Raw genomic sequence first — 20,869 nt, 5'->3', positions numbered from 1 at the left:
CTAACAGCTGTTCACCAGCAGTTAATATTAACGAACGCACCGTAGGTAATGTAGCTGCTGCAGCTAGACCATGATCGCGGCCGCAGATTACTCCGGGTCTCAGACCCCCCCCCCATACCCCAAAAACATTTTTATTGCAGATCTACATGAGTCACACACACGACCTATTTTGGATTCAAAACGGCGAATTTGGCCGAAAGGTGACAAGTTTGCATCCCTGTAATATATACTGTATGTTTGGTGTGAGCATGCCTGGGCACAAGTATGTTTAATAGATGTGTTTTGGATTTGACTCTGAACCTTCAGAGTTGCTTGTTTTTGACGGGATACTGCCATCTACTGGTTCAACTAAACATACAAGTCAAAGATCGAAAGTACAGATAATTGTGCGTTTTTATTATAAGATGTTTCCATTTCCCCTACCATCATTGGACATTCATGTTTTCTTTTAATTATAACAACTTATTGAGAATGTTGTAAACGTATTTTGAGGGTGCTTTACAAATACACACATTTGATTCCTAAATAGTGTAATTAATGTGTGTGATTGTGGTAAAATGAAATAAAATGAAAATGCCACTAACCATTAGTGTATAGTCAATGATTTTATAAGTAATAATATAATTACCTTTAGTAAAAATATCAATATCTGAGTGTAAAATGCTCACAGTTAAAGTAAAAGACATGCACAACCTGGTTTTTAGCTTTTTTGACAATTATTTTCCAGTGTAAGAGTTTAATAAATTAGGTAGCCTACTAACCTACGGTATTATTATTTTATAAATACATAATGAACACTTTATCCTTCAGTTTGCTATACAGATTCAAACTCACCAAATGTGGGGAAATATTGTTTTCACGTGAAGGCTCCAGGAGAGTAACACAACTTTGTACTTCAGTACATGCTGGAGCAAGTGTAGTTACATCCCACCAGAGCCCTAGAGATACTAATCTCTTAGTATCTCTAGGGCTCTGCATCCCACCATTAGTAGCTACTAACTGAAGTTGAAGACAGGCCTAAATGTAGTGAGTATATAATAGCCTACAATATTTATATGTGAATGTGAACTGTAGTAGAGTTAACTACAAAGTATCACAAAATAGAAATACTCGAGTAAAGTATGTGTTGTTAAGTACAGTACTGAATTAGTGCAATAATTGACTTTCTAAACTGTGTAAAATGCATAATGCATTGTTAGTGTAATAAAGCGTCTTTCTGCTGTGGAAGGGAGGCTCCGTACGTGCGTGTGCCCGCCGACATTGACGAGAACACGCACGTAGCTGTCAGTAGGAAATGCAGGCTGGTGTTGGATGTAGCCCTGCCGCTGTGCTTGGATACATTTAACAAAGAAATTCCCTTTTGTTTCAGAATGAACACTATAACTTAGAATGGTTATTTGAATTAAGAGAGAATGGTCGCAAAAAGAGTGCGTGTCTAACCGAGGTAACCGAAACACTCAGCTAGCTATTTATGCTAACTGAAACACTATCGGCGCTAATGCTAATAGTACATATTGCTAAACTAAGCTAGCTGCTAACTTAGCCAGCTAGCTCGCCGATTGCAGGACGTTAGTTCTTCCAGGTCCTCGCCCTGTGCCGCGGCTCCTGCCCCTTTGGTTTTTCGTGTTTTCATTTCACGGGACAGGTTGCGGGACCGGAGCTGTGGCGGGGGGAACTAACGGATAGGAACCCCCTGGCTGTCCAGGCGGACGGATCACAGTGACACGCCGGTGTTGGTGAGTTGACTAGCGGAGCTGAAGTTGACCAGGGCAGCGGGGTGGACAAGGCCGAGGACGCTGTTCGGCCAGGGCCTGGCGGGGAGGGAGGGAGGGTGTTGACTATTAGCTATTAGTAAACCATTGCTCCTGTGTGCTGAATCGGGAAGTTGAGGCCTCAGGGGAGGATATGAGCATATAACAACACATTAGCTGCTAGCATGAAACTGATATAGTGTCTGGAACTACAGACAGCAACCTGGCTCATCAGCAGAATACCGGATAACTATGGTTGTCGGAATGCTTTGTTGACAACGTTAGTTAAATGCCAGTGCATTGTTACATCGGTCGATTAAACCGTTATTTCTACAGTAATGGTTTCCTGTCGCTCTTGACTGACTAAATCAAAGTGCTTAACCGGGGTTATATGTTCTCTCTTGAAAAATAAGTTGTATGTATGTATGCTATGCTATCATTTAAATGTTTGATATTCTCTTCTGTGCAGCAAAACATGAAATGTAGCAACTTGAAACATGTATTCATGGAAACCTTTTTCAGTAACAACAAATAAATACCACATGATGTGAAGTTACACATACATAAGTTAAGGCTGACAGGGGATTTAAAGTTATAAAGATTGTTTGTTATATGCTGTCTCCCAAGAAATCTATTGTTTCAAACTTAAGTTATGTAGCTGCTTCTCCAATCCAATTCTCTGACTCACATTTAAGAAGAGGAACTTTCTGCTTATGCATTACAGAAAATGGCATATCTGAATTTCATAAACATTTGGTCATCTTTTGTGATAAACTTCATGAATTGTTGCTGAGAATATTTGCGTCTCTATCCACTTTAAAAAAACAACAACATATATACATGATCAAAGCTGCGTTTATTTGTATTGAACTAATGGCAAGAGTCATGATGTAACACACAGTTGTTATTTGGCAAAAAGAAAGCTAAGCTCCATCATCTTCTTTTTCGTTTGTAAAGGAGAGATCAGAGCGGAACCATGGCCGAACTCTCCACACTATCCCCATCACCCCCCGCGTTGGGGGATCCTCATGTAGCTCCATCCATCCCTCCATCCTCATCAGCACAACAGGCTATCAACCACCCTGTTCCAGAGTCTGCCATGGAGAAGCCCTCACCCATGTCTTCCCTCTACAATGACAAAGCTTTGACTGGAAACACTCCTGCAGCTCAGTCAGGGGGTTCACCCTTGACCCCCCACCCCACCCTTGAGTCCTACAAAACTCACTGCTGACACCCCCCTCTCGTTATTGGTACATGAGGCTTCTCCACAGAGAGAGGAATCACCAGGGAAAGATGCAGAGACTGTACCTGATGTTATGAAGCAGGAGACAAGTGACCCACCAGCTGCAGAACGCTTGAATACTGAAACAGTGACCCCGGCACCGCCGAGCGAGCCGTCATCAGCTCCGCCGAGCGAGCCATCATCAGCTCCGCCGAGCGAGCCATCATCAGCTCCGCCGAGCGAGCCATCAGCTCCAAGTGAAGGGCCACAGGCATCACCCTCTCCTGATCTTAATCCTGGTCCTAATCTCTACCCCAATGTGCATGTCACCCACAATCCAAATCCTGTCATGGATGATGGTACATTTACAGCGAGCCAACCCCAGATCGCTGCAGCTTCCAATGCCATGCCTGCTGCTGCAGCGTCCATCGACAGCACGGCAGCCGTAGAGGAGAAACCTCAGCCACTTCAACAAGAAGAAATCCCTCAAAGTTTGCCTCCTCCTCCTCCTCTCTCCCCAAAGCCTGCAACTCCCAGTGAAGCAACTAAAGCAGAACTGCCAAGCACCCCCACCAGAGCCGAACCCCCCAGCCCTGGTGTCCCACTGATACTGGAGCCAGATTTTCCCTTCCCGCTGCCCAAGCCCCGGCCGGCCCCTGACACCCTGAGCTACCTGGAGTCAGCCAGCATCATGTCAGGGACGTTGGAGTCTCTGTCTGGACTGGGAGAGGACGGCAGCTCTGTGGGCTCAGACTCTGAGGTCAACGGCATGTCTAGCAGACGCACTGATAAATATGGATTCCTAGGTGGAAATCAGTACAGTGAAAGCGGGTAAGCATTAAACTCCTGTCTATGCAAAGTATTGATCACAGATAGGTCTGAGATATTTAGAAATAAAGATGGCTGAGGGGAAAGAGAGACCTCTTCTTTTAACTTTATCAATTATATTAAATAATCAAGTATTTAATACATTATTCCATCAATGAATCAAGTAAACTGATAAGAAATACAAATACAAATGTTTTTAGAAAGAAATATAACAAAGAGAAAAATATATAATATTTACACAAAATGTCTCGTCTTATGGGCTTCACCTAAGAAAGCAATCGTTTTAACTGATTCAACTGTGATGATGTCTTCGAATTCAGAGTTGATACTTATTAATTAAATCATGAAACAATAGTCAAGACTTTTGCTTCGTTTCTTGAGGAATTGTTTTAGCCTTGATGCAGAAAGATCACTTTTTGTAATGCAAGATATTATTCGATTATGACCAAATAATTGCTTTGCACAGATAAATGTAAATCCTGCCTATCTTCCTTTCAATCTGTCACTTTGCCGAACATCTTATTAACTGTCCTCCATCTGCCCCAAAGAGATTTCCTCTCCTCTCTGCCCCTTTCCTGTCTTCCTCTCCTTCTCTACTGCCCTAAACATATCTGTCCGTCCTTTATCTCTCATTGGCCTGACTCAGATAATGCTGAGAGCATTTCAGTGACTCAATATGTACTGACTGTGTGTCTCTGGTGTCGCCTCTCACGCCCATCTGCTCTCTTCCTCTTTTCGGTCCCATTTGCTTCTACTTTTTCTCTCAAGCTAATTGCTCTTCCGCTGTTGAATAATTTAAAATATATTGATTCACCATCAGTAGTGTACATTCTGTACAATGTAAAGGATGTTCTATATCTGAGCTATTTAGCTGAATGTTGTACAGATGTATGTAAAAGAGAGATTGTGGTATTTTGTATGTGTCATTAGATCAAAGTTAATGTTTCAGAGAGTTTAGGAGTGTGGAAGGAAAATGACTCTGTCCTAATTCTGTCAATAATGAGGTCATTTTTGTGTTACTCACTATTCTAGTGAAAAGGATGTTCGAGTTGAAGTTGCCAGACAGCGGGAAGTCAAATGGCTGGATATGTTTTACCACTGGGACAAATGGGTCAAACATCGCTTCCAGAAGGTATGCATGTCAGCCTTGTAGCGCTGTAACAAAATACTTTAAAGCTTTGTTCGTAACAGTGACATTTAGATTATCAATCGATATTGAAATTATGTCATGTCTGTTCTTTCATTTAAAACCTGGTATTTCCTGAAGTTGCAGGGAAGATTAGGTTACACTGACACTATAATGTTTAATACTATTTGTAGAATAAGATGTCAGTGGGAAGGCTGTTTCTGACTTGTGTGATCCAGACATTTACAAAGGGTCCAAAAGTCCACTTGAACTGAATGAAAATAGATGGATAGTTATATTTTCCCAAATTCACGTTCTGCTTCAATCATTTTTTTGTTGGCATTGAGCCTTTCAAATTGAGGGTTTTCTTTTTTCTTTAGTTTGATAACATCAATACGTCGACAGACATTTTAAGTTTCATTTGAAAACATTCGGTACAACCCTCGTCTTTGGATATGTTTTTTTATACATAACTGGTTTGGTTATACATAACATAATTAGGGCTGCAACAAACGACTCATTTGATAATCGATGAATCTATCGATTAATGAAACGATTAATCGACTATTCGGACTATTATGCCTTGCACAATTGATCAAACGCTCTTATTTAGCTTGAGGTTGTTTTAGGCATGTGGAAACTAACAATGAAGACAAAGATGAATACTTGATTCAAAAATACATATATTATTAAATGAACAAATTGTGAACAGAATTAACATAGCTTTTATTTCAATTAAATAAATAATATTTCACATCAAAAGAAACAACGGTGTTTTAACAAATCGTATTAAATAATCTGATGACAGAACTGTGAACAGAATAGCTGAAACTTTAACAAAATAAATAACTCAGTTTCCTCTAATCATTAACCCATGTTTGTATCATGTAGTTAACTCCGTGTGTTGCTGCTAGCATACATAACACCTGACGTGGAAACGTTACTCGTGGATGGGGCTACAGAGCTGCTAGAAAGACGGTCGAACCCGGTGCATTTCTCCGTCTGAATGTGGAGCACTTTTGCTAAATGTTTAGACACATTGCTCGTGTTACCGCCCTTACATGCTAAACTCTTATTGCACTTATGGTAACAAGCATTCTCCACATCGAGATGGGTAAAGTTGAACCACACCTTGGAGCGCTTCTCTCCGCCATCCCCGCCGTGTGTTGCTACATGTAGCAGAGCGTGTGTGTAAACTGCCCCGCCCCCTCGCACACAGACGGGAGAGAGATCTTGTCTGGATTGGAAAGATCGAAAATACACCATAGACGCATTTGTTTGTCTTTTTGCATTTTAGAAACGAGTCGGCGACACTAAGACTGCGATATAATGCTTATGTAGCAATAATACATGACATATATTTTTTAAATGTCTCCAGTACCGATAAAAAGACCGATAACGTTGGAGCTTAACGGCGTGTAAAACACACGTGATGACGTCACCAACGAATCGACGACTGAATTAGTTGGCAACCAATTTGGTCATCGATTTGAATCGATTAAGTCCATTAGTTGTTGCACCCCTAAACATAATGCCAGAGCTGATGCAGTGTCTTTGTGTGTGTTAAAGGTGAAGCTGCGCTGCAGGAAGGGGATTCCCTCTTCTCTCAGATCCAAAGCCTGGCAGCTTCTGTCCAACAGCCAAGAGCTCCTGGACGCCAACCCTGGGAAATTCGAGGTATCTGTGACCATGTTGTTGTCATTTTAACTTTTACACGGAGGATAAAGGATAAAACAAAATACACGAACTCTAAGATGCTCTCATATATTCACTCAGTCGTCGGTACAGTTCATAGATGAAATTCAACTCCCATTTCCTAGCTTGTAGAACTGCCATTGAAAGCATACAGACATTTTTGCAACGTTTCTTGCATGGAAAATAAATGTAATCGGTACATTCAAACAAAACATTGACTTTATAACATTTAATTTATACCATATTTTTGTTAAACCTTGTTCTTAAGGTTTCTCTATAGTTTACTTTGGATTTGCATTTGTTACAAATTGCAAACGTTATGTCTTAATCTCTCACACTGCAACTCGTCCACATAGACCTGCATGCTGTTTACAGTCTGTGCCGCTGTGTTCGCAACGTAAATCCATCATGCATTTGGTAATGTTCCTCCTTTTTAAGCCTCTCATAGATCTGAAAATGCTTTAGTAGCAAGTCAGCCACACATGGAAATATGAACCTATATTTGAATCCCTTGTTTCTCAAATCAACTCAGTTATTTGTGTTATTTTATTTTCATCCTGGTTTAGAAGATAAAAAGTCTCAAAGTGGGGAGCTGTAGGCCAATGTGAGCTTCAGGGGTGCTAAAGGGGCGCAGGCGCAGCCCTGGTGAACTGTAAGCCTCTTATCAGGAGCGGTAATCCTGCCTGCCTTTGGTCCACGTTGGTTGGTTGGTGTGGTTGGGGGGGGTTCTGAAGCAGTCTGTTTAGTATTGTTTGTTTTGCCTGTAAAATACTCTTAGACGTGGTCTCATACAGGGTTTTGCAGTCTTATCCAATTGGATGGGCAATCTGAAAACAGACTCCATGAGTAAATGAGATTGTTTTGGTAATCTTGTATTGAATGTTTTTGTAATTGCAGGAGCTGGAGAGAGAGCCAGGAGAAGCTAAATGGCTGGACATCATAGAGAAGGATCTCCACAGACAGTTTCCCTTCCACGAGATGTTTGCTGCTCGTGGTGGACACGGGTACAAAAAACACAGTCTGTTTTACATCACAGTAAACATGAATGATTGACAAAGTAAAATGTAATGTACACACTAATCATAAACTTCAAATTCAAATGTAGCCATTAGCAGACTTAGGCCCAATCCCAAACCACGCCCTACACCCTACCCCTACACACTCCCCCTCCGTGACGAAGTGAACTCCGTGGAGTGACACTCGCAGCTCAACGAGGCTCCCTCCTGTCAGATGGAGGGAGTAAATACAGCGGCAAGCTTTGGGACGGCCTCGAAATGTCGTAGCTGTATGTAACAACGGTTTCAAATCAGCATCTCTTAGACCAAACATTTAAATTAATAACTCAAATAAAACTCCAAACATCTTTAATTGTGTTACTTTTTTGTAAAGCTCTTTTAGTTTTAAACCTGATGTTTATAAGATTCTTAGTATTTGCAACAGTCTGTAAATATACACAACTTTATAATAAAATGCACACATTTACCTTGTTCTAGACTAAACACAGGTACGATCCTAAGTTAAAAACAATGTGAGGTTATCATGAGGTTGTTAACATCGCAGTTTATCAGTGGATGTTTGCTGGAACTACTTGTTAACAGCGTGTTTCCTGACGGACAGGTAGAGACCGGTCTCAAGTCAGCACCGATGCAGACTCGCTGTTTGAGGGCTTGATAGCCCACTCCCCCTCCACACTCGTTGGTTTGGAACAGCACTTAATGTGGCGGACCCTCCGTGCGAACGCACAAACGGAGGGGTAGGGGTAGTGTGTAGGGGTAGTGTGTAGAGGTAGTGTGTAGGGGTAGGGTGTAGGTGTAGGGCGTGGTTTGGGATTGGGCCTGAAGGTACACTGTTGTCACAGTGCGCATGTCCTACGTAGGTCTCCCTTTTTATAAATCACAATCAACTAAAAATGTGCTGCACCCATTGCGAACTCCATGTAATGCCCATGGTTCCCTATAAATATTCTTCATTATAATAATCAGGATGTGATTTGTATAGGACCATTCAAGACACAGGTTTTTAAAGTGCTTTAGATCAAAACACATTTGAAACATTGAGAACGGAGTCAGTCTAATAGTTAGTCTATCCCTCTGTTCTCCTTGTTATTTATGAGAATACGTTTCATGACATGATCTATTATCATGTATTATCATGTCTCTCAGGAAGGATCAATCAATCAGACAAACACTTGCAAGAATGCCTTTTTTATCTGTATTTGCAAATAAACTCTTCGTGTATGAAAAGTAACAGCACATTATTTGGCTAATGGATAACTCTGTTGTCTGATTGTGCAGGCAACAGGATCTGTACCGGATCCTGAAGGCGTACACCATCTACCGACCTGAGGAGGGCTACTGCCAGGCTCAGGCTCCAGTGGCTGCCGTGCTGCTCATGCATATGCCTGCTGAGGTAAGGGGCTGCTGAGTCAGGGGGGTGCACAGTGTCTTTAGGTGGGGAAGGAGAAGAGTGACTATGTTTCCATGCACATTCATATTCCACTCAAATGTTGTCAGTTGCGGCTCCAGAGTATTTGTGTCGGGTAATCTATGGTAGGGCTAACCCATACAGCGGTGGGGCTCAAGTCAGTATTTGCAATGTAATTACATACACGCTCCCCTTGACAGTGAAACGCCACGCGTGAGGTTTAGATTATTTCCCTGTCTCAATCCAAATTGAACTGTATGAAATAAAAAGGCACATCTGTCTTGTAGTAAATAAAAAGGGCGACCTGGAGCCAATCCTGCAACTTCCCCACAGGTGAAAGAGTTGACGTGCTGAAAACCCAACCCCTGCAGGGGGGTCTGGGGGGATTCTCCCCCAGGAGATTCTTTGAAATACTAACATAAAATACACATTCTGGTACTCTCTTGAGAAGACAAATGAATAAATCTATTACTACACGACATGTTTAAAAAATGATGCCATTTTAGTTTTTTGTTACTTTGTTCTGAAAGCTGAACCTGCTGCTCCTCACAGAGAGAAGAGGGAAGAGGCTGTGTGAATGACTTTACATTGTGGATAAGGGTGGATGCCCCCATTGTTCTGTGCGTCAAAATGAAAGACAGCCCACACACCTATCAATCATCAAACCATGGGGTCTCATTTCACTACGTGTTGATAGAAATCAATCATAGTAATGTTGTATCGATGTATATAGAGATGTACTACAGCAACAGTATTCTCCGTCAGGACTTCCTGCAACAACACCATGCCGTTATCTTGATTCCGATTGGCCAGAAGACATTATCAAAGATGTTCTATTGAGAAGACGATCACTACGTGACAAAAGTTTTGAAAACCGTTTCTGGTCTCCGGTATTTCCAGACAAGTGGCTACTGAAATCAATCTTACTAACTGCTGTCTGTGCAGTTTACTCCGTGAGTTGGAAGACTTTATTTTGCTTACTTTAGCATCATTTTTCATGGTGGGGCTAAGCCATTTCTTGGTATGGCTGTAGCCTACCCCAGCCATACCCTGGCGCCGCCACTGAATGTTGCGCATGTTTATATAGTCAGGTTGAATTCTGTAACGATGACTGAACAGTCAGATTGAGATTACATGACACATTTGAACACACTCATAACAACTTGAAACACAATCAAAGCTGCATTTAAAAGGAGCACCAGATACTCAATAGTGAGGACAAAAGCAAGCCTACATAAATAGATGTAAAATGCTGATGTAGCTGTCCTTGCTGAGAACGATCATTTAATGACAACAGGACAAATGCTTTAGTTGCATAAAGGTTTTCTATGTTTTTTCTTTAGATGACATCATGGTAGGTTTTTGTTAAGATGTAAACTCTTTCTGTTTTCCTCACTGTATGTATAACAAAAAGAGAAGCCTCGTAAGAAAGCGAAATAAAGAACTAGTTAAAAATAGTAGCAGGCTGTTAACACTGCTGTCACTTCACTAAACAGACTTTAAAACAATGGACAAGGTGTCCTGCATACATGAAGAGTATGATTCAGACCGGACTCGAGTTACAGGGGCTTTGCTTGGCTGGCCTTTTTACAGCAAGGTGACCATACACGTCCTTATTCTGACGGTTTGAAATGTGACTTCATTCAGTCCCTTATATAAATAGGTATGAGTCGATGGGTGTCAGTGTGAGGGGGTTTTGTTCTTATCTAGTGATACTCGACTAACAGTGTGTGTTATTTGTGACATACACTGTACCATTGCTATAGTTAATGCCTGGTAGCAGCAAACACAGTGTGACTGTATCTACTCAAAGTGTTATCACACTTTCTATTCAACAGAAGGATGGAAAGGCTCTATATTTAACCTTCAGTTTGGCTCCCCTATATAATATATTATCTTAGGAACAGCGAGAGGGAATTTCTTTCATAATTACACAAACATCCACAAAGATTAGCTATAATGTATATGGTGATGTTTTTTGCTATAACTCAAAAATGAAAATGCTTATTATGACACAATCTAACACACAGGTCAACCGATGAAGTGACTATATTATATTTTCTACCCAGAAGGTTAACTTCACTGTTCCAGCTGATGTTGAGCTTCAGGTCATTGCACCATGTGATTCAAGCTCTCTCTCGGCCATCTGTACTCCTCTGTACAAAGTTGTTAACGCAGCATGTTTCTCAATGTAAATGTAAATATACACCCAAAACATGTGTATACCTATTTATGAATAATCAACTACTTTCACTTTTGTTTCTGTTCACAGCAAGCTTTTTGGTGCCTGGTCCAGATATGTGAGAAGTACCTCCCTGGCTACTACAGCGCTGGACTGGTGAGAGATGATCTGAACCCTCTGTCAACACTTTGTGTCATCTCTCTCAGCTTTCCTGACTTATCACCTCTGTGTTTTTAGGAAGCGATTCAGCTGGATGGTGAGATCTTCTTCTCCCTGTTGAGACGTACGTGTCCGATGGCGTACCGTCATCTCAAGAAGTTCAAGATCGACCCGATTCTCTACATGACTGAGTGGTTCATGTGCATCTTCGCCCGCACCTTGCCATGGGCCAGTGTACTGCGTGTGTGGGATATGTTCTTCTGTGAAGGTACTATTCATATCCATACAGACTGTAAGCTAGAACTCATGCTACTTCCTGTCTTAGTTTACGTTGTTACATTTGAGTAATTGAATGAAATGGCTATACATTGATTACAACACTGCTATCAAGCTGCAAAAGGTTTTTAGAGTGCATGTGGTTTTTATGTGAAATGTAAATGAATAGAAACCCTGCTTGTGTAACTCGGCTTCTTTCACTGCATGTTTGCTCTGTAGTTTGACCAAATCCTGACCCTCTGTTTGTAGGGGTGAAGATAGTGTTTCGTGTGGGCTTGGTTCTGCTGAAACAGATGCTGGGCTCTGTGGATAAACTTCGAGAAGTACAGGGCATGTATGAAACTATGGAGCGTCTCAGAAACATCGCACCTGACGCCATCAGAGAGGAGATATTGGTACAGGAGGTGGGTCTCTTTCTCTCAGCCTCACAGACTATGAAGAGAAATGTGCGTCTGTTTTTACTCAGAAACACGAGTTGTGAGTCACTAAGTCCTGTAGTACCCAGTCGAGTATTTATATCTTCCCCAGTCTGTCTCGTCCAAGGTTAAAATAGCTGTTACATTTTATTTTAGTTTAATTTGGTTTTCAGCATCTAGTTTTAGTTTAGTTTCCACTTTTTAGGAATGTTACATTTGAGTTGTTATGTATTTAGTTTGTTTTTGTTAGAGCCAGGTATGATGTCTCAGTATGTAGCTATATATACATATATATTTCCACGACTGTAGATGTCAGGAGAGTTGACAGAAATGAATGATGTCCCCTAATTTTGGTAGTGATATATAATAACCAAAAAAACTAAAAGTGAAGGAATGTTAGTTATTTTAATAAGAGTATATTTTGTTTTAAACCTGGCAATATTTTCTTCTTTTTTAAATACATTTTATTTAGTTTTAGGTTACTAACAATATTTTCACTGCTCATTTCCGTTTTAGATTCAGATTTATTTTACAACAGTAACCTTGGTCTCTTCTTGTCTGTTCTAACCAGATTATAATCCTCCCGGTGACGGAGTCGCTCATAGAGAGGGAGAGCAACATCCAGGTGAGGAAGTGGAGAGAGTCGAGGGGGGAGCTGACCCACCAGCCGGCCCGCCGCCTCCACGGTACGAGAGCGCTCTACGAGCACAAACGCCGCGCCGCCTCCATTAGCTCGGGGGGCAGCTTCTCTTTCCTGGGGAGCCAGATCCCCCCCCCGGGCCCCCTCAGGGCCTCCTCCAGCCTCCTCTCTCTCCCGGGCTTCCGCAGGTCCAAGGCTCCTTTTCACTCCCAAGCCAAGAAGGGCTCCTTCTCGGGGCCGTCGGGAGTGGACTCTCGACCTGTAGTAACATCGAGACCTGAACGAGGCCCCAGCCACAAACCGCCTATTCCTCCAGGGGCCGGTCAGAAGGCTCCGGCACCCCAAATCCGGAGCCCCTTAGTGAGGGGGGCAGAAGGCTCATCACAGGGGCCGGCTCAGGCTCCAGAAGACCCCCCAGCACACGAGCAGCCTGCTGCTTCAGCCCCGACACAAAGCACAGCACCACCCCCCAACACTCTATCCCCCGCCCCTAAGATCGTCTCTGAGCAAATCACTCCTACTCTCCCCTCTCCCACTGCTAACAACTCCACTCTGACGCTCATTCAAGACTCAAACAAGGAGGCGTCGCCAGCGTCTGATGCCACGACTGGAGAGGAAGAGGTCAAGAAGAAGAGGAAGAGCAAAGATGACAAGAAGAAGGAAAAAGAAGACGACAAGAAAAAAATGAAGGAAAGGAAGGAAAAGGAAAAGGCTGACAAAGAGAGGTTGAGGAAGGAGAAAGAGAGGCTAGAAAAAGAGAAGAAGAAAGGGGGGAAGAAAAAAGACAGAGGGGGGGGGGGAGGGGCTGAGGACAGAGACGGAGGCGCAGCAGCAAGAGAGGCCTAGTTTTCCGCCCCGTCATTCTTGGATAATGAAAAGAGACGCGAAACCAATAAACAGGTCAGATGAACAAAGACCCCGGAAACAGAAAGAGTGATTCATAAAAAAGAAAATGGGATGGCTTCCTTTTAAAACGCATCCTTTCAAAGACTTCATGTAGTCCCAGGACTATGGCGGGGAAACTGGATCATGGTTTTAAAAGCACCTCAGGGGTTTCTAGCCCCTCGCTCAATGCTTCTCTTGTTTCACCAAGTTTTAGTACGAGGGGACACATTTCCTTTTTCAACTGGAGCATGGACTGAAACCCAGATAAGTCTTTTATCTCTTTTAGTTTTGTATTCTTTGTCGTTTTTATTCTTTTAGTCAGATAGGTGGCAGTGTTTGGATGGACTCGATGGATTGTTGAAGGATTGCAGAAATGGATTTGGTGCCATAGAGTATGTAAATAATAAGTCTAGTACATAGGATCCTGTTAGCAGCCTACATGCCCCCCATGTCTCACCTGTAGACAGGTTATCTGGATGTGACAAAAGAAAACCATTGGTCACAAACCGGCACTGAAGGCAGAAATGCTAGTAATGTTGTTGAGGATGTATTTATTGTCATGTTAAATGTTGTGAGTGAGTGTGTGCCTTAGTAGTGTAGTGAGATGTGTTAGTGTTCTGTGTGTGGCTTCCCGGTTTTCAATCTCTCTCTAGCTGCTTCTTTTCTCTGAAGACCACTCATTCCTGATTGGTCCCCCCCAAATTCTTCTTACAGTAGAAGGAGGAAATGGAGAGAAAGAAGAGGGAGAAATTAAGAATACAACCAAACACCTTGACGTGGTGTTTTTAGTGATTTGTGTGTGTTTTCTCTCTGACAAAAGTACACATAGGGAGCATTTCATTTCTTTTATGTCAATAACATTTTCTTGTGTCCTAGGTAGTTTTCTGCAAAAAGCGGGCCGCAACTTTATTGATAAACTGGTTGCGTGACAACATTCAATACCCAGCAGCGACCATGCACGAGTCCTGCAGAGTACATGTCCATCAAAATGAGTATTATCTCTGCTTTTGACGAACAAAGTCCTACATATTTCATCCAGCCAAATGTCAGCATGGGTGGGAACTTAAGTTCACTAACCCATTAGAATGTGATTTCAAGTATCTTAAAGAATGAAGGAGGATTTTTGCACTTGTGATTTTGTCACAAAGTACCACTGAAGTCGACCACTCCGTTAGTAGAAGTCTCCGGGGCGCTTTCAGAGTTAGAAACTGCGCCTCGATATAGGAAGCCACTGGACTGGAGGTGCCAGGTGTGCCAATGTAGCATGAACCTCTGACCTTTGACCTTCGGGCTCTTATGTATTTATGTACAAAGTGGTTAATTTAATCGAATAGTATATTATGAATTATTATTATTTTTGATCTGACTATTTTTCTATAGACCGATAGACCTTCTATAGACACCTGGTTGACTGGAACGATGCCCGACTACACTTCTATTTGCAGGGGATCAATGAAGTGTTTAATTATTTTGATTTCCCTTTTTTTGCACGCTAAGTCCTCTGCTTTTATACAACAAACTCGATGCATGTCTTTGCGATTATTTAAGTTTACCGTCACTTGGTTTGGTCAACTGAAGGTTCACGAGTCTCCTGTTTACTGAAGTGCAGTATTAAAAAGACTTGAGTGGAAAATGGGCCTCGGACAGAACAAACGGTGAGAGGAGTTATTCACGCAGATTCTTTGGGAGTTAAAGGTCTTAATCGTACTGTATCATTTACTAAGAGGTGATGTATGAGCTTTGAACAGTTCTTTAATTGGAGATCTTAAGTGTGTCTTTCTCACCAAATTGTGTTATAACATTCATGATAACTTATGGGCTAACTCCCTAACCTATTTACACTCAGTGTTCCGTACTGTAACATATTTATGCATACATTAAACTGCACTGACCCCTTTCAGTATACGGTGAATAGTGTCAGGTAGTGAGTGTAAAAATCATTTGATGGCAAAAAAACATTGATGCTCTTTAACTGTACTGTTTTTGTAGTTAAGGATTAGAGGGACTTTCGTGTAATTGTAGCCAACTTGTCCTTCATATTCATTGTTTTTCACTTATTTCAGGTCTTCACATGGCTGTCATTGAAATATATAATTAGAATACACTCCCCCTCTTATGTTTTGATGCCAGTGCATTATAGATTAGTGTAGTGTTAGTGAGGATAACCTGAACACATCTATGCAAACCACGCTCCATCATAAGGCTGATGGTGTGTGTGTGTGTGTGTGACAGCAGCACTGACTTCACTTCTGATCCGGATGATCAGTTTGGTGCCATGGGGAAACATGAATTATGTCTCGGTAGGTATTTCTGAGCACATGTTCATGCTCATGGACTTCAATATGTTCTGAGCAATACGTCATCGCAGCTCATGTTTTGATGATCCAATGAATAATCTCGCTAACTCGTGGAAATCATCACTTAGCGCTGCAATATGAATGACGAACCAAGAAATACATTTCTATCAGGTCCTTATACATTTCTGCATTGATCATGAAATCGTCATTCTTGGTTGTAGTTGATTAGGAATGACTACCCAAACTGATGAAAATATTTTAAGAAAGCGTTACAGCAGTTTTTTCTCCCCATGCCGTTCTGTCTTTTGTGTTTTTAAGTTTACATGGTCACTCTGTGGCGGAAGTGAAATAAAATCATAGCTAATTGAATTCATTCCTTCAGATCTACAACTGATGTATTTAATTGATGATGATAATGACATTTGTGATGAGTAATAAACCATAATATATTAAGTCATGGTGTTTTTGGTCTTTCTTGAAGTTTCAAATTCGGAGGATCAGTTTTAGTGATGAATTAGTAATAGTGTGATAAATCAATAAAGCTTAATCATATACTTTGATACATTTCTTTGGCTAGATTTGTATATAGCATTTATTTGTAGCCACTAGCCAGTGCCCATCAATGGACACTGCTATAAAAGTGGTTTGGTATTGGTTATTTGCTCTCAGTGCATAAAGGAACATGGTGTTGATCTGTTGGGATTAGATTGAACTTTCTACTTCTATTTATACATGCAGATGTAAAGCTAGAGAGGTCACTTTTACTCCACATGTACTGAACAGACACACTATTGTACAAAAGAATAGAGATTTTATTCACAGTTTGACCCTTTTATTCATTACAGAGGAAAGGCTAGGAAGCTTAAGGGGGGAAAAAGGGGATTTAATAGTTGCAGGAAGTAGCGGAGGTAAAGAAATCGAAGACCGTTATGTTTTCTTTCGACCCTTTTCCTCCTCTACTTCAGTCTTATGTTTTTCTGTGTTTTTATTTTTTTCACTTTCCAAGGAAAAAGTTGTCGTCACTTTAAGGACGCAACTTTTCCCCCTTCCTAATGTTCTCCCTCTTCTCACCTTTTCCACCCTAGAGGACATCTTCAAAATTTGGAATGAGGTCCCCATATTTAGTGTGTGCCTTATCCCAGTAGTAAGCCTGTCTTCTTCACAGATACTGCAGGAAGGATAGGGACACACCTTATTACCACAAACACCTCAGAGGCAGAAGTGACGGGGCAGACAGAGATGTGGAGGTGAGAAGACAGAAGATGGTTGCAAGGAAAGATTATTGAGAAAAGCTTGTGGATGGAAATGATGTTAAAGAAGAATAATCTTTTATTGGAAATCACCCCCTTTCCCCATAAGCAGACACAGACACCCCATGTGCATCAGCACTCTCATGTGTCAGTGTGACAAGTCTTGAGCGGCTGAGCACATGGGTTAACACAAAGGGATGGTGAGGAGGAAAGGGAGGCAGAATAGCATAGGGATTGCTGTATTTTCTTGGGCTTCTTTCTCTTTACTCCTCCTTCTCCTCTCCGTGTGTGATGACATAGCAGATATTCTTGTAGTCTACGTTGCCAGCAACATCTGGGGGGAAGGCAGCCCACATGTTCTTGATCTGAGGGAGAAAATCAGGGTTGGAAAGTTAGCATGGCAAAATATGTACTATCTTACTGACATTTTGACATGTTTTTGGTCAATTGTTCAACCTATCCTCTGACTTTTAAACATACAAGAAAAAAAGTCACACTCACAAGGAATCATACTTAAAATTGTTAGCTGAGGTGAAACTTTAGCGATTGGACAACTAATAATCTTTTGTACAAAAATCATACTTAATTTGTATCAAATGTATTTATTTTTACAATTTGAGCAACACAAGCCAAGGGCCATCTGAGAGAAGTTAGATATCTCCATTGCCAATACACACAACACTTGAGAACTTGCAATAAACAATCAAAACTGATGACCAGTATTACAGCATAGAGGAAATGAGATGGAAAACCTAACATTATATCTATGTAATAAGATACTGTATCTGTATTGTGATTTTACCTCATCCTTGGTGAACCTGTCGCACTGGGTGGTCAGGAGCTCCTCAAGGCTGGAGTGGGAGAAACAGATTATGATAGTCAACATTTGAATTGATCCTATTTGGACATGCATGGTGAACATTACAATTATTTACAAAAACAATGCTCACAATTCCTTCTTAATGCTTCCGGTACCCTCGGGGTCCAGAACCTTGAAGGCAGTGATAATAACGTCCTCGGGGTCAGCACCTAGTGAGAACAAGAGAGAGATAGAGGCCGGTTAACCTTTGCAAAGACTGACAGCCATGGACGAAGTATTCAAAACTTTGTTAATGTAGCAATACAAAATATTTATTATGCCTTTATCAGTAAAACTCCTTCAGAAGTGAAAGTATAGATCTATGAGTAATAGAAATACTTATTGTACAGAACAGCCCAAGGTGACATATTTGTATATTATTGGATTACTATCATTAATGAATTGCAAAACAAAACATCCAACAATGTGGGAGAGACAGTTGATTCAAATTAGACGCCCACCCTTCAGCTTCTCTCCGAACATGGTGAGGAAGACGGTGAAGTTGATGGGGCCGCTGGCCTCCTTGATCATGGCGTCCAGCTCCTCAGGTTTGGTGTTCATCTGACCTAAAAAGCCCCCAAAATGTCGGATTAGTACAAGAGGCCAAAGTCACTCATGATTTTCCACAGAAGATCTTTCACAGCGGCACTCACCCAATGAGGCCAGAACGTCCCTCAAATCATCTTTGCTGATGATACCGTCTCTGTTCTGGTCAATGATTGTGAACGCCTAAAAAGGAAACAAGAAGACTTAGTTTTTTTTTTTCTGAAGGAAGCATTTGTGACAGCTGGACTGCACTGATGGACAGTATGATACCTTGTTACCCTTTAGGGAGGCCTCTGTCATCACAGCAGCAGGTGAGTATCTTTACTAATGTTGTTAGAGGATATTGTGCAAGAAAAAGGCTGCACCCGAAAAGTCAGATGTAACTGTAGTTGCCTTGCGAGGGGGGTGAGGAGGGGCTGTTACATTAGGAAAGTATCATTAGGGAACAGCTGTCGGATCTCCTCACCCTAGGCAACTTACGTCCATGAAATTTAAGATAACCGCCTAAACTTGAACTCACCCCCTGCCTTCCTATTTCTCTCTCTCTCTCTCTCTCTCTCTCACACACACATACACATCCACACACACACACAGACAGATACAAAACACATCTCCCCCAGCTGCTATCTTTACATCTATGCTATGTGCTAAGATCTCCCTAATCATCATGTCAAACATTCCCAAAGTGCCACTCAAGGAGCGCATATCCCTTATCACAGGAGGCATGTTTCCTCTACTCACAGCACATATGATTTGACCATGCATTCAAAGCACTAGCACCATCATTATCCTGTCTCTTGGCAACGCATCCTAAATAAAATCCCATCTCCCTGACCTTACTGAATTTCAACACACACCCTTGACGCCTCACACGATCTCCTTTTTCTTTCTCTGCTCAGCAAATCACATCCAAAAGTAATAATGGAAATGAGCACATGTGCTTTTTCCTTCACATGATCTGTTCTACACTACAATGTGTGTAATGAGATCCAGTTGTTCTGCCTGGCCTCAGCCTTAAGAAGATGTCTGAGTGACAGCTGGGGGTGGTGGGTCAAAGGTGAACACAGTGTAGAGAGCTTCAGATGGTGACAGAAATGTCCAAGCTCCTCCTAATGACATTCTCAAGCTTATTAAATTGTCAGGGGAGATGAGGGGGAGCAGCAAAACAGCAACTGCTGTGGAAATGGATACAAGAGCTGCATAATCCAACTGTATACATCGTAATGTATTTTGGTAACCGACTGAAACAAACATAACTTTAATTCAGAATCTGAGTCTCTAAACATCTAACTATCAATGAATTAGAAGTTACACAGAAGTCTCGAATGCCTGCCATGAATGATGCTGATAGAGTAGAATAAAGGCGCTCCCATATGGAGAGTATTGCTGTGTTGCCGGACAAACTTTACCTCTTTGTACTCCTGAATCTGGCTCTGCTCAAACATGGAGAACACATTGGAAGAACCGCTGTCTCCTGCTGCCTGCCTCCTCTTTGCCTTCTTTGGTGCCTGGAGGATAAACACATGAGAACATCGTCAAGAAAGTCAATTACATTTTAGGTCAAACTCACATTAATGCTAGCCCTTAGCACTAAGCGATACCTGCAGATATCCACCAAAAAGAGAGTTTGTCTCCAATGAACTTCTTTAATTTTCATTGTTAAATTTGAATAATTGTTTGATGCCCAAAAGGATTAAACTTCAAAGAACAAGGATAAGAGAAATTAGTTTTGTCTTGCAAATTAATATTTTCCTTCTTCATGTCCACATCACTGACCCCTCTGATCGAACTTGTTAACCATGGAGAGGTTAACAAGCTCCCAGTTTGGGAGGTACTGCTTTTGCAGCCGACACAAGTTAATGTGCAATCCTCAGGTTAGTTAACATCCGATTACCAATATGAGATGCATTTGGTTGCATGCATTAAGCAAAAATAAAATGTAACGACACATCAGAACCCAAACATCCATTCAACTGCATCGCCAACTGCTGGAATTATCCAAAGATCCACAAAAAATTTCCAAAATGATTTCATCTTAAAAAATTGCTGGTAATACTCCCATCTTTTTTGTAATGATTATTTTAAACTCCTACAAAAAAAAGCATCAAAATCAGAGTTAATCCACAGGGTTGGCTTTGATATTTCCACCAGAGGAGTGCAGAGATGTGGGGAGGCCTGGTACTCACCATCTTTAGACGGTGTGAGTGGAGGTTTGGTTGATGAAGAAGGAGAAGGTTGTGTGAAGCCGCATCATACAAACATCACGGGGGGCTTATATACCCCTCTGCTGACCAATCTAACTTTAGCCACAGC

The 20,869-nt window shown here is 41.6% G+C and overlaps 2 protein-coding genes across 2 annotated transcripts; one reads left to right on the top strand and one right to left on the bottom strand.

The window, feature by feature from the left end:
- The first annotated feature begins 1,260 nt into the window (after nt 1-1,260).
- LOC117548335 (TBC1 domain family member 10A-like) lies at nt 1,261-16,818 on the top strand. The gene is given in 11 exon segments (XM_034219536.1): nt 1,261-1,736; nt 2,708-2,949; nt 2,951-3,804; nt 4,834-4,933; nt 6,497-6,604; nt 7,520-7,626; nt 8,917-9,031; nt 11,319-11,384; nt 11,466-11,655; nt 11,913-12,067; nt 12,651-16,818. Coding segments are annotated over 10 exon segments (2,832 nt in total). The 5' UTR covers nt 1,261-1,736; nt 2,708-2,727; the 3' UTR covers nt 13,566-16,818.
- Nucleotides 16,819-17,207: 389 nt separating this feature from the next.
- Nucleotides 17,208-20,869, bottom strand: mylpfa (myosin light chain, phosphorylatable, fast skeletal muscle a). Its single transcript, XM_034219538.1, has 7 exons — nt 20,743-20,869; nt 19,966-20,064; nt 18,664-18,739; nt 18,472-18,576; nt 18,102-18,180; nt 17,954-18,002; nt 17,208-17,516 (listed from the first exon to the last, which is right to left on the bottom strand). Exons 1-7 carry the CDS (start codon nt 20,743-20,745, stop codon nt 17,415-17,417), a joined length of 513 nt encoding a protein of 170 aa, XP_034075429.1. The 5' UTR covers nt 20,746-20,869; the 3' UTR covers nt 17,208-17,414.

The sequence above is a fragment of the Gymnodraco acuticeps genome, unplaced genomic scaffold, assembly GCF_902827175.1.
Source record: "Gymnodraco acuticeps unplaced genomic scaffold, fGymAcu1.1, whole genome shotgun sequence".
NCBI classification, from domain to species: Eukaryota; Metazoa; Chordata; class Actinopteri; order Perciformes; family Bathydraconidae; genus Gymnodraco; species Gymnodraco acuticeps.
This window is presented reverse-complemented; position numbering and strand designations above follow the sequence as displayed.

Excerpts from the sequence above, each read along its gene's own strand:
- mylpfa (XM_034219538.1), bottom strand. Across the intron at positions 18,740-19,965 it reads AGATTCAGGAGTACAAAGAG|GCGTTCACAATCATTGACCA; the intron begins GTAAAGTTTGTC and ends TTTCCTTTTTAG. Across the intron at positions 18,181-18,471 it reads GTTCGGAGAGAAGCTGAAGG|GTGCTGACCCCGAGGACGTT; the intron begins GTGGGCGTCTAA and ends TGTTCTCACTAG.